The 14,170-nt window shown below is 40.2% G+C and overlaps 1 protein-coding gene across 4 annotated transcripts in view; it reads left to right on the top strand.

Annotated features, from left to right (window-relative positions):
- TTC27 (tetratricopeptide repeat domain 27) overlaps window positions 1-14,170 on the top strand; it is a 176,952-nt gene that overhangs the window by 81,794 nt on the left and 80,988 nt on the right. For all 4 annotated transcript variants that reach the window (XM_074011997.1, XM_005576159.4, XM_065527199.1 and 1 more), the window contains one exon: window positions 12,763-12,858. In XM_074011997.1, the coding sequence (XP_073868098.1) occupies window positions 12,763-12,858 (96 nt within the window). The remainder of the gene's footprint in view (window positions 1-12,762; window positions 12,859-14,170) is intronic.

Below are 14,170 nucleotides of genomic sequence, written 5' to 3'. Positions count from 1 at the left end.
TCAATGAGGAGTCATTTAGTTGTAAGGGACAGAAACCCAATTCAAACTGGCCATAGAAAAGGAAATAAATTGGCTATTATAACTGAGAGTTCTAGGGATATCCCAGTCTCGGAGATAGTTGGATTCAGGGATTTAAAGAGATCATCAGGCCTTTCTTTTTCTCTCTTTTCCCATCCTCATTCTCATATCTTTGCTTTTCTCCACCCTCTTCAGTATCAGGAAGGTTGTTGTCACAATAGCACCAGATTTCATTATCCTTAGACTTCACAATCCAAGAGGAAGAGAGATCACAAACTGCTATGGCCAAGATTGTTAAACTTCCTCACTTCATGTGGGCTTCACTTTTCTTTCTCTCTTTTCTTTTCCTTCCTTCCTTCCTTCCTTCTTTCCTTCCTTCCTTCCTTCCTTCCTTCTTCTCTCCTTTTTCTTTTCTTTCCTTTCCTTTCCTTCCCTCCTTCCTTCCTTCCTTCCTTCCTTCCTTCCTTCCTTCCTTCCTTCCTTCCTTCCTTTTCTCTTCTCTTCTCTTCTCTTCTCTTCTCTTCCTTCCTTCCTTCCTACTCTCTCTCTTTCTTTCTCTCTTTCTCTTTCTTTCTTTCTTTCTTTCTTTCTTTCTTTCTTTCTTTCTTTCTTTCTTTCTTTCTTTCTTTCTTTCTTTCTTTCTCTTTCCTTCCTTCTTTTCTTTTCTTTCTTTTTTTTTCAGGGTCTTGCTGTGTCACCCAGGCTGGAGTACAGTGGAGTGATTATAACTCACTCTAGCCATAAGCTCCAAGGCTCAGGCCATCCTCCTGTCTTTGCCTCCCAAGTAGCTGGGACTATAGGCACACACAACCATGCCTGGCTAACTTTTTCGTTTTTTTGTAGAGTTGAGATGTTATTATATTACCCGGGTTGGTCTTGAACTCCTGCCTCCAGTGATCCTCCCACCTCAGCTTCCCAAAGTACTGGGATTCTGGGTATAAGTCACTGTGCCTGGCTTCACTTTCCTTAGGGTGGGGATGGCTGTCAAGCCAACCTCATACCAATGGTGATACTTATGAAATGCCTGGAATAGTGCTTGGTACATAGTCAATCTTCAATAAACGTCGACTCTTATTATCATCTTCAATTTATAGGAGGGGAAGTTTAGGTACAAGAATAAGAAAACTGCCATTCCTTCATAACTGATTAAAAGCAGTCATTACTACATGGGAAACCTGAACAACATTGAGATAATTACAGTGCCTCTTGTATAGTGTGCTGGGTCATGCTGTCAAGATTTTCAAATATCTGAGATATGAACATGTGTCTTTCATTCTGGCTCTGTATTTCATCTGCATTAATAACTATGTGCATTTGAAAGTTATTGAAAAGTATATTAGGAGTTGCTCATGTGATTGTAGCTCTGGTTTTATTTGTTGGAATAATTATAGTTGCTACTGTTTATACAGATCTGTGTAGTACCATTTAATTAACTGTGTATTGTTACTTCCACTTACTGAACACTCATATGCCAGATGGTAACTAATCCTAGGGTGGAGGCATTATCTACATTTTTACTGATGAAGAAACTGAGGGACAGAAAGTTTAAATTACTTACCCAAGGTCTCATAGCTGAGCTAGAGTTCAACCCAGGTCCACCTGATTTAGAAGTCCATGCTTTTATCCACTATGCCCTACTTTCTAAGGAAGCTATGAGAACTGGCTTACAAAGGAAATGTGATATCAGTAGAAGACTGGCATCATCTAGAGGAAAGGAGTGGAATGAGCACAGGCAGGAAGAAGTTAATCGAGACTTTTGTGAGAAAGGTTTAGGTTGCAGAACTCTTAAGGCCTATAATTAAGCTGGAAGGGGAGAGAAGAAATGGAGGGCACAGAATCTCAGGATATGGTCCTGTGTGGGAAAAGAACATGTAAATGGATGAATGAAATTGGCTTCTGATAAGTCCAAGAAAGGGAGCTGCCCGAAGGGACCCTGAATCCAGGATATGAGCTTCCTGAGAATAGAGGGGTAAAAAATATGCAACGACTAGCTTATAGGTAAGTGGGATAAGAGTGGGACAAGTAACACACGATATAAAGTAACCTTTACTAGTGATACTAAAAAAAAGCCCTAGAAAGTTACAGAAAAGTGAAAAGTGGGTAATAATAAAGGAATGTATTAATGGGATGAAGTAAAATATACTCGCATAAAGCACACTTTCAAAGACACTAAATAATGACTTTAGTCAGATTCCCAAGGAGGAACGAACTTAAGTTCTTTGGACAAGGTCAGATTATGATGATTGAATTCATGCTTTAGTTTTCCCTGTGATAACACTCTGCGTACATCTTAACATCCTTACACAGCATTTTCCAAATTTGCTGAATGGCGGGGGGTGGTTAAAATATAGATCTTCAGCCTAGCCCCCAGAGATTCAGGGTCAGCGTGTTGGTGATGATTATGGGCATGTTTGGGAAAGGCTGCTTTAAGTAGAGGTAGCTTGTCGTTCTTTAGCATCTCCAGATGTTTTTCTCTCTCCCCAAGTACACATAGAACAGAGGCCAAATGGGTATGCACCAAGCTCTGGGGTACAGTGCTGTGATTTAATGGATGAATGCCAGCAGGAACCTTTAAGGTGTTATTGAGGGCCAACTATCTGGGACCAGTTGAAATTGAGCTCACTTAGAACAGATGCCTTGCATTTGACTGACACTTACTCAGGAAAGTAGTAGCTAATTATTATTAGACTCAGCTCCTCTCTCCCTCCCCTCCCCTCCCCTCCCCTCCCCTTCCTTTCCTTTCCTTTTCTTTTCTTCTTTCTTTGTCTTGCTCTATCATTCAGGCTGGAGTGCAGTAGCATAATCATAGCTCACTGCAGGCTCAACCTCCTGGCCTCAAGTGATCCTTCTGCCTTGGCCTCCCAAAGTGTTATGATTGCCACCAGCTGGCATACATAAACTTTTTTTTTTAGAAAGGATAATACTAAGAGTTTAAAACATTCACTCAGGTTTTAATAATAAATAAATATTTGTTATTCTTTGCCCTTATAAAATTTGCAGATTGTAAACAGGTCGACTTGTGCTTTCATGAAGACACTAATGTCTTAAGACACCAAGCAGAGTCCCTTGAAGAAGTTTTGGGAGAAAATTGGAGGTAGATGGGCTGTAGGGAAGGCAGAAGAGCTTGTACTTTTACTAATCCTAAGGCAGAAGTTATCAAATATGGCTTGTGGATCCCTGGGGGTCCTTAGGCCATTTCAGAGTGTCCATAGGTCAAAACCATCTTCATAATAAGGGCGCTGAGATATTGTTTGCTTTTTCACTGTGTTGATATTTGCATATTGGTCCAGAAGCAGTGGGAGGCCGGGGGAGTCAAACTCCTGGCCCCTTTGTCAAATCAAGGTAGGGCCACCGGACTAGGGACACCAGACTGTGTTAGTAGTCACTGAATGCTTCACCACCACAGTTTTTTTTTTTTAATTTTTTAAAAGACGGTTGTGTTTACAAATGTTTTTGATGAAGCAGTATTATTTTGTCGTCTTTACCCTCAAGAACATGCCTTTTTAAAATTCTATGTGATAAAATGGAAAGTGCTTACAAAAAACTTGTGCCACTTGCTAAAGTACAATGGTTGTCTCAGGAAGAAACTTTTTCCCATGCAACATTATTTTTGCTTGAAAGGACTATTGACAGATGAACTGGTTATTCAGACTTGGGTATTTGGTGGAAATTCCCCAAAAAATAAATGAAGTAAGTGCATCACTTCAAGGAAAATAATTGACAATATTTATTACTGTATTAGTCTGTTTTCATGCTGCTGATAAAGACATAGCCAAGACTGGGTAATTTATACGGGAAAAGGGGTTTAATGGACTTAGAGTTCCATGTGGCCAAGGAGGCCTCACAATCTGGGTGGAAGGCAAGGAGGAGCAAGTCACATCTTACGTGGATGGCAGCAGACAAAGAGAGAGCTTATACAGGGAAACTACTCTTTATAAAACCATCAGATCTTGTGAAACTTATTCACTATCATGAGAACAGCACAGGAAAGAGTTGCCCCCATGATTCAGTTACCTCCCACTGGGTCCCTCCCACAACCTGTGGGAATTCAAGATGACATTTGAGTGGGGACACAGACAAATCATACTATTTCACCTCTGGCCCCTTCAAATCTCATGTCCTCACATTTCAAAATCAATCATGCCTTCCCAACAGTCCCCCAAAGTCTTAACTCATTTCAGCATTAACTCAAAAGTCCACATTCCAAAGTCTCATCCAACACAAGGCCTAAGAACACATAGGCCCTTCTGCCTATGAGCCTTAAAATCAAAAGCAAGTTAGTTACATCCTAGATACAATGGGATACAGGCATTGGGTAAATACAGCCATTCCAAATGGGAGAAATCGGCCAAAATAAAGGGGCTGTGGGCCCCATGCAAGTCTGAAATCCAGCAGGGCAGTCAAATCTGAAAGCTCCAAAATGATCTCCTTTGACTCCATGTCACACATCCAGTTCATACTAATGGAAGAGGTGGGTTCTCATGGTCTTGGACAGCTCTGCTCCTGTGACTTTGTAGGGTACAGCTTCCCTCCTGGCTGCTTTCATGGGCTGGCATTGAGAGTCTACAGCTTTTCCAAGCACACAGTGCAAGTTGTCAGTGGATCTACCATTCTGGGGTCTGGAGGATGGTGGCCCTTTTCTCACAGCTCCACTAGGCAGTGCCTCAGTAGGGACTCTGTGTGGTGGCTCTGACCCTACATTTCCCTTCCACACTGCCCTAGCTGAGGTTCTTCATGACAGCCTGCCCCTGCAGCAAACTTCTCCCTGACACAGGCATTTCCACGCATCTTCTGAAATCTAGGTGGAGGTTCTGAAACCCAAGTTCTTGACTTCTGTGCACTGGCAGGCTCAACACTAATAGAAGCTGCCAAGGCTTGAGGCTTGCACCCTCTGAAGCCATGGCTCAGGCTCTACATTGGCCTCTTTCAGCCACAGCTGGAATGGCTGGGACATAGGGCAGCAAGTCCCTAGGCTGCACACAGAACAGGGACCCTGGGCCCGGCCCACAAAACCACTTTTTCCTCCCAGGCCTCTGGACCTGTTATGGGAGTGGCTGCTGCGAACACCCCTGATTCCCTGGAGACATTTTCCCCATAGTCTTGGGGATTAACATTCAGCTCCTGGTTACTTATGCCAATGTCTGCACCTGGCTTGAATTTCTCCTCAGAAAATGGGATTTTCTTTTCTATCGCATTGTCAGGCTGCAAATTTTCTGAACTTTTATGCTCTGCTTCCCTTATAAAACTGAATGCCTTTAACAGCATCCAAGTCACCTCTTGAATGCCTTGCTACTTAGAAGTTTCTTCCACCAGATACCCTAAATCATCTCTCTCAAGTTCAAGGTTCCACACATCTCTAGGGCAGGGGCAAAACGCCTTCAGTCTCTGTGCTAAAACCTAACAAGAGTCACCTTTGCTCTAGTTCCCAACAAGTTCCTCATCTCCATCTGAGACCACCTCAGCCTGGATTTCATTGTCCATATCATTATCAGCATTTTGGTCAAAGCCATTCAACAAGTCTGTAGGGAGTTCCAAACTTTCCCACATTTTCCTGTCTTCTTCTAAGTCCTCCAAACTGTTCCAACCTCTGCCTATTGCCCAGTTCCAAAGTTGCTTCCACACTTTTGGGTATCTTTCCAGCAGCGCCCCACTCTACTGGTACCAATTTACTCTATTAGTCTGTTTTCATGCTGCTGATAAAGACATGCCCAAGACTGGGTAATTTACATAGGAAAACGGGGTTTAATGGACTTACAGTTTCACATGGCTGGGGAGGCCTCACAATCGTGGTGGAAGGCAAGGAGCAGCAAGTCACATCTTACATGGATGGCAGCAGGCAAAGAAAGAGAGCTTGCGTGGGGGAACTCCACTTTATAAAACCATCAGATCTCATGAGATTTATTCACTGTCACGAGAACAGCACAGGAAGGACTTGCCCCCACGATTCAGTGACCTCCCACCAGGTGCCTCCTACAACATATGGGAATTCAAGATGAGATTTGGGTGGGAACATAGCCAAACCGTATCAGTTACCGATGATGAAATTTTGCACTTCCAAGAAAAAAATGAGAGTTTTGGAAAACCTCTGTCTGCAACTGTGAACTTCATACCTTCCCAATATTTCAAATATTGAGACAAGATTTTTCTGATGAGATTGATGGTGATATTAATGCATGTAGTTTTAAAAATTTTTACAAAATATGTCAACATTGGGAAGGTCAGCTCATTTTCAAAAAAACCAGTGCATGATGTTACATAATTAGTGTTCAGCATCAAGATTGACCAGTGAGTACTTTTTTGTTTGTTTTCAGACCAGTGGATTTTGGTGTAACAGAGTATTTAATGTAACAAAGAAAGGTTCATTGATAGGATTTCAAATTCCACATTACAAATAACCTTTAAGAAACCAGCATCAGTTGAATTTTGGTGTAGTATCAAATAATAATATCCACAATTAGCTGAAAAAGCTACTAACATACTCTTCCCCTTTTCAATTACCTATCTGTGTGAGGACAGATTTTCTCCATAAACTTCAAGCAAAATATTATATTGCAACAGATTGACTGCAGAAGCAGATCTGAGAATCCAGCTATTATCTATTATGCCATACATTAAAGAGATTTGCAAAATCGTCAAGACAGTGCCACTCTTTTCAAGACTTTTGTTTTGTTTTGGAAAAGGTAGTTATTTTTCATAAAAGCATGCTATTTTTGTTAATGTCATAGATTTATTTTCTTTTTAAATGAATTAATGAACATCTAAATTTTCCTGTTTTTATTTCTAATATGATAAATATTGATAGATTATAACTCACAGAAAGAAAAGCTTCGAGTCCCTCAATAAATTTGTATGATTTTAAAGGGATCTTGGAAACAGAGGGTTGAACTGCTGACCCAAGGTGTGACTGATTAAGGGGACGGCTGCATGATAGCCATCTTGGCCTCCTGAGAGGACTGCCTCTTAATGTTCATCTTTTCAGCCTGTAATCACAAAAAGGTGATCTAGGTTCTCCCATCTCCTATTAGTAGACCCAGATCCTACCAACCCACACCCTAAAGTCTGTCGTTTCTGGGGTAGAAACAATAACTGAGCATCTCCTTGATCAGGCCACACCCTCTCTCCCATATTTTTGGATTTATGTGTAAATAAGATAGTTAGATAGAGTTTTTAGTATTTTTCCAATGAGAAGCTGCTTTCAATTTTCACAGATCTGACATTGATCATGTAGTTTTACAGAAGGTTTTAATGAAGTTGCCAGCTGTGGTCTTTGGAGTCTGACGGGCTCGCCTATTTCATGGCCTTATGACTTCGGGCAAGTCATTTTTATCTCTCAGAGCAACAGTGTTCTATGTATGAGGAAAGGCTGGGTTCACAATAAGTTTAATGATAGTGTTGATACTTACTAGGTGTGTTAGCAGTTTTAATTGTTATTCTCCCTGTTCTCATTGGCGATTTTCTTGGGCTTGGAGGTTTGAGATGGCAATGAGCTTGACTAGTCTGTTTGTAAATCACAGCTGAATTGACTGCAGACTCCTGTTAGAGAAAGCTGTTCAGCTCACCTGTTGGATTATGTACATATTTTTATAATAAAGTCCATCTTCCTATACACACACACACACAAAGATTGCACAGCAAAGCCAATATAAAGTGATTTGGCATATGATCAGTCACAACTTTTAGATTATCAGCTAATTTCTACCTGGCTCTTCAGAAAGCCGATGAACACGTAGATGTCATGCTCGTGAGAATGAATAGCTTTCAGGAAAAGGGTAGGTCCTTTGGGACTATCTCTACTCTTTTGAAGACGTGTGCCATACTTTTAGATGAGAACACATAAATAAGTCTAAATCATACCAGACGTTATTCAAAATTGTCCTTTTATACTCCATCATTCTCCATGTGCTAATTTTAAAATGTAATTTTGATCTTCTGTAGTTTTTCTGGGAAATTCCTTCTCTGTTGAAAACAGAGCATTGAAAGGAGAGGTACATCATTGCTTTCTTGGATTTTATTCCCCATTCCTTAGAGATATCCCTTGACCTGTGATACTGTGGCTCCTGGAAGATTTGGGAATTGTTATTGCATGGGGTTAGGGGGTCTTTATGCACAATCACGTATTCTCAAAGGACACCGAAAGTATAAATGCCTTTAGGTGGAGTTAGGGAGTAAATGGCATTAAAAAGGAGTCTTAAAACTTGAAAACAAGGCCGGGCACGGTGGCTCAAGCCTGTAATCCCAGTACTTTGGGAGGCCGAGGCGGGCGGATCACGAAGTCAGGAGATCGAGACCATCCTGGCTAACATGGTGAAACCCCGTCTCTACTAAAAATACAAAAAACTAGCCAGGCGTGGTGGCAGGCGCCTGTAGTCCCAGCTACTCGGGAGGCTGAGGCAGGAGAATGGCGTGAACCCGGGAGGCGGAGCTTGCAGTGAGCCGAGATCGCGCCACTGCACTCCAGCCTGGGTGACACAGCGAGACTCCGTCTCAAAACAAACAAACAAAAAAAAAAAACAAAAAAAAAACCTTGAAAACAGTCTCATGTCACAGTAGTCCATGCAACATGAAGTCACCTCTGGTATATCCAACCCCTACTCTGGACCGCGCCCCAGGGGGCTCCTCACTCTCTGCTTGTTACCTTTTCCGTTTATTCACAGCTCTTCAGTCATCCGCCTAGATTCTGTCTTGCTTCAGACTGCCCTTAATGATTGGTTTAGGGCATATTTGCTTCTCCCCCTCTCTCCATTTTTGACATTATCATCTTTCCTTAAAGACCACCTCCTCATACCACTTTTTACTTATGACTAAGTCCTATGATTTTCAGGTGTAAAATTAGTGAAATTTAGAAACCAGAAAGAGAACATGGGTAAGTGAAAGGGTAGGACACACTGCTTTAGAGACCATTTACCTAAATTTCTGGGCGTGTGTGAAAATTTGCGAGGTACTTCTTTCTCATGGAGCACATTGTTTATGTTCAAATTCATGCACATAAATACCTCAGTAGTAGTGAGGCTTCACTTGCATTCAGTCCCATTCTCACAGTACCTGACGTTCTTCCATTGTCTTCTTCCAGACTATTTGGGCACATGGTTTGCTTCTCATGAATGTACCTAATACTTGTGTTCAGCTTAAAATTAATCAACAGATCTTCTGAAATGCTTGAAGTAAAAGAAAATACTCTTTTGATAAAGCTATACTCCTAGACCGTTGGAAATACAAGTATTGTTTAAAAAAGTCATCTCATAGATAAGTGCCATTGTAGTTAAACTACTTGCTTGCTGGGGATAGAACAAAGACATAATCCAAGTGGCTTCACTTGCCATCACTGATATTTTTCCATTTACTGTGCCTGTAAAGGACTCCAGTTTGGTTGATATGATGGAATTATTTCAGATTGAGTTGCTAGAAATAATCCTGCTCTGAAAAACCTAGAGATGCACTATAACAATGTCCCTGTCTTTTTAGCAAATTAGCAAATAAAAAAAGAGTACTTTGGATCCAGTAGAGGAAATAGGCAAATAAACAGTACACCTATCAAGACTTCTTACTTTTTTTTTTTTTTTTTTCCTTGAGACGGAGTCTCACTCTGTCGCCCAGGCTGGACTGCAGTGGCGTGATCTTGACTCACTGTAGCCTCTGCCTCCCGGGTTCAAGAAATTCTCCTGCCTCAGCCTCCCAAGTAGCTGGGATTACAGGCCTGCACCACCACACCCGGCTGATCATTTTTAGTAGAGATGGGGTTTCACCATGTTGGCCAGGTTGGTCTAGAGCTCCTCACCTTAAGTGATCCATCCACCTCGGCCTCCCGAAGTGCTGGGATTACAGGGGTGAGCCATCGCGCCTGGCCAAGCCTTAACTTTTGTATATTAATTTAATGTTCTTGGTTTTCATTGATAGTTAAATTTTATGTAGATGGTTGTCATGCCTAAGGTAGGAAGAAATATTTTCTGTGCAGGAGTGAAAATAGCCTAGAGTTCCGTTTTGTGTGTATTTGTGGGTTTTTTTGCATTTTTGTTTCTTTGTTTGTTTTTTGAGACAGTCTCACTCTGTTGCCTAGGTTGCAGTGCATTGGTGCAATCACGGCTCATTGCAACCTCCGCCTCCTGGGCTCAAGTCATTCTCATGCCTCAGCCTCAGCTGCGATTACAGGCATGCACCACCATGCCCAGCTAATTTTTGTATTTTTAGTAAACACGGGGTTTCACTATGTTGGCTAGGCTGGTCTCGAATTCCTGATCCACCTGCCTCAGCCTCCCAACGTGCTGGGATTACAGGCGCGAGCCACTGCGCCTGGCCCCTTTTTTTCCTTCTGAGACAGGGCTTTGCTCTGTCACCCAGGCAGGAGTGCAGTGGCACAAACATAGCTCACTGCAGCCGTGACCTCCCTGGGCTCAAGTGATTCTCCTGTATCAGCCTCCTAAGTAGCTGGACCCATGGGTCCATGCCACCAACCCTGGCTACTTTTAAAAGATTTTTTGTGGAGATGTGGTCTTACCATGTTGCCCAGACTGGTCTTGAACTCCAGGGCTCAAGTGATCCTCCTACTTTGGCCTCCCAAAGTGCTTGGGGTGGCACCCAACCTAGAATTCTGTTTTTGATCTTTATCATGCATATAGCTTAATCAGGTTTTTGTATGGGGGCTTATTCATGGTATCCAGGTCAAATGAGTGTTGGTTCTCTGCACTGTCTTCAGTGGGCTTTGCCATTTTGGAGAGTATCCGAGAGTTATAAGAGACACTTAGATACTCTGAGATCATCCAAAAGTATCTGAGAGTATCTGAAATACATAATAAATATGTTTATTAGTAAATGAGGAAATATTTACTGAGTACCTCTTATGCTTTAGCTAGTTGCAGTAACTACAGCCAACAACATGAGTTTTTTGAAAATAAATTTTTTGCATGTTGTTAGGTGTTAGTAACAGTAAATTATACAATGTTGCTTTTGTTTTTATTATTAATAGAGAGCATTAGTTATTTTTTCTTTCCAAAAAAAAAACTGTATTGATAAAAATGTGTTCCTTCTCTATGAAGTAATTTGTTCCCCTTTTATGAAGTAACTCAGTGATCTCTTTATTTATGTATTGTAACCATATGTATACAGCCAGAAGTTATTCTTCTCTACCCTCCCTCCCACAACTAAACAGCTTTGGGCAGCAGCATGCAATCTTTTTGCTATTAAGTTTCTGTGAAGTAAGGCCAAAAAGCTTTAAACATATTTTGACCAAGATGGTCTAGGAGTCTGGTTATGTCTCAGTTTGCTCTGACTGACTTGACTGAATAACATCTTGGATTGTCAATGAAGTTTTGTGTAATGTATGCTTTTTCACACTTGAGCTCATACTACAAGATATTCTTAGGCTGATAAATGTATCTCCCACCCAGTGTAAAATAGAGAACTCTCAATTTAGGAGAAACCTCCCTGCTCAGAAACTGGTCTCTCTGTCTTAGATTTTTACCAGGACATGGTAGATTCCTGTCCTTTTTTTTCTTCGGAGGCTTGGACTTGCTACCTTTTTTACTATTTTTTGAAATTTTCCATTTAAAAAATTAATTTTGTGAAAATTTTAAACAGTTTCCAAATTACCAAAAAGTTGCAAGAACAGTGCAACTGTCTTATGCATCCCGAAGTTTTGGAGAGTAAGTTGCCAACATGGTGCTTCATTGTCCTCAAATGTGACAAGGACATTCTCCTACATAACCCAGTATGTGTAGTAAAATCAGGAAATTAACATTGACTTCTTACTACCATCTAATCCTCATAAGAGAGGTCTGTGAAAACTAGTCAACTGGCAAAAAAGATAAAATTTTAGTACTGCATTGTAGAAAAAAGATCTTGATAATTCTCAGTTGAGAGAAGGTGTAAGTGTATAATATCAGAAAAATATGAACACAATGTAAACTGAATGGCAAATGAAGAGGCAAGAGAAAATGATCATGATAATGGGGCTGCTGTCCACATGTTTCTCTAGCAATCTCACAATGTGTCTTCCTTCACTTTGATGCTGATCTCTTCTATGACGGATCACTTGACCACTGGATAGCGCTAGCCTTTGACTTTGCAGTTGGCCCTGGTACCTCGTCTCAGAGTCAGCTATTTTGGTCTTGTTGGTTTGCTTCTTGATATAGCTTCTGAGAGTTTAGTTATTCAGTACCACTGTAGACATTTCAGTACATCAGAGGGATTCTTTCATGTATGTGGATTGCAGCTGCCCACTGCACTATACAGATGGTCTCACCTGAGTGAGTGTCCAGCCGTATTGCTCTGTTGCTGAAGAGGGAGAGGATTTGCTCTCTGTGATCAAATAGGCTACTTTTTCCTTTAATTTTATTCCTGAGCAAATAATCCTAAAGAGAATTCTTCATATAATTTTTCTCTGATTTATATTATAAAGTGCCATTGTCAAAGTGGCATTATGTTGTGAAATAGATATGCTAAAGAACAGTTCTTCATAGAAGAAGTAAAAAGGCTTATCAATAAGGCTAGTTCTTTGAAAGAACTATTAGAGGAAATGAAAACTTTTTCTGGTAAGTTTTTATTGTACATGTTTATGTAAATGTGGATTAGGTTTAAAGTTTTTTGAACATTTAAAGAAATTCAAGAAAAAATTCACACATCCTATCACCTTATCAAAATGACTTAAGTTCTTTATTGTTTATATGTGCATTTGTATAACTATTACAGTAAGGACTTATTTATATTACAAGTTATACATATAGATTCTGATTGTGATATATGTTCTTTAAGGCTCTTGCAGACCAATTTGAAGATAAAACTACATCTGTATTGGAACGCCTAAAGATTTTCTATTGCTGTCAAGTACCACCTCACTGGGCCATTCAGGTAGTTTTGTTGTTTGTCATTGGGTATGGAAAATACTTGGCATTAGAAAGGTAAATGCATTATAAATTGATGATTTCAATTTATGTTTGAATTTTCAAATATTTTGCTGATATAATAAATGTATCTACCTGGGAATTGCTAACTACTTCAAATTGCTATTTTGATTAAAGTGATATTAGACTCATAAAACATTTTTAAAAGAATTTAAAACTGTATGAAATAGAATCCTAGAAATTAAATTATAGGAGAATCATAAGTGCTTGCATTTTCAAAGTAACTTTTTTTTAAGGGATGAGGGCTTGCTTTATTGTCCAGGTTGGAGTGCAGTGGCAATTCACAGGCGTGATCATTGTGCATTACAGCCTTGAACCCCTGGGCTGAAGCAATCACTCCTGCCTCAGCCTCCTGAGCAGCTGAGACTACAGATGTGCACTACCATACCTGACTTTGAAATAATTTCTTATACTAAAATTATTTTAAGGACTTTCTACCAAAGGAGGAACCTTTTAACCAAGTTGCTTACAAAAAGCAAAAGAAAGCATTTATTTGGTATACTTTCTGTTGTGAGATACACATGACTACTCTCTTCTTCCTGAGGGTATGAGAATACCTACTGTAGCTCCTAATCCACATGCTGAGGTGGGGATTCTGGCCCCTTGTCTACATGGTTCTCCTGTATTATAGGTGTAACTCCCTATTTTGTAAAATTTTAGCACCGAAAATAACTTAGACACCTGGTCCAGTTTCTTAATGTTACAGAGAAGAAATTGAGGCTTAGTGCAATTAGCTTTCCAGTGTTGATCACACAAGTGTACGTGAACTAGGTTTCTAATTTCCTCACATTTAGTCTACTTTACCTCTTTTCCTTAGCTTTTCATTGGGTTGTAATTATATCAGCTAATAACAACCAACTTTTACTGCATACTTAGTATGATGCATACATTTTATTCTGTATTCCACACATGTTATCTTATTTTATTGCAACAATTTTTAAAAATATCTGTTTTACACGTGAGGAAGCTAAGTCGCAGAGAGGTTAAGTGGAGTCAGATGGAGCCAGCCAGGGGATTACAGATGATTTATCTACTATTGCCATTTTAATCAGTTTTCTGTCCTCTCTATCATGGATCATACACATAGGTAGTGAGTTAGAAACATAAATGCCAACCTACCATCCAATTGTTCAAAATCCCTATTGTAAGACTTCTTAGAGTAGGTTATATTCTTAAACACAGGGTGAACTCGGAGGTTTATTATGCGTTGGAGTTCAGTTTACATATTGAAGGAACCTCAATAAAACATAGACAAGTAA

Source organism: Macaca fascicularis, chromosome 13 (assembly GCF_037993035.2).
Source record: "Macaca fascicularis isolate 582-1 chromosome 13, T2T-MFA8v1.1".
NCBI lineage: Eukaryota > Metazoa > Chordata > Mammalia > Primates > Cercopithecidae > Macaca > Macaca fascicularis.
Note: the sequence above shows the minus strand (reverse complement) of the source record. Positions and strands in the feature narration are given on the sequence as shown.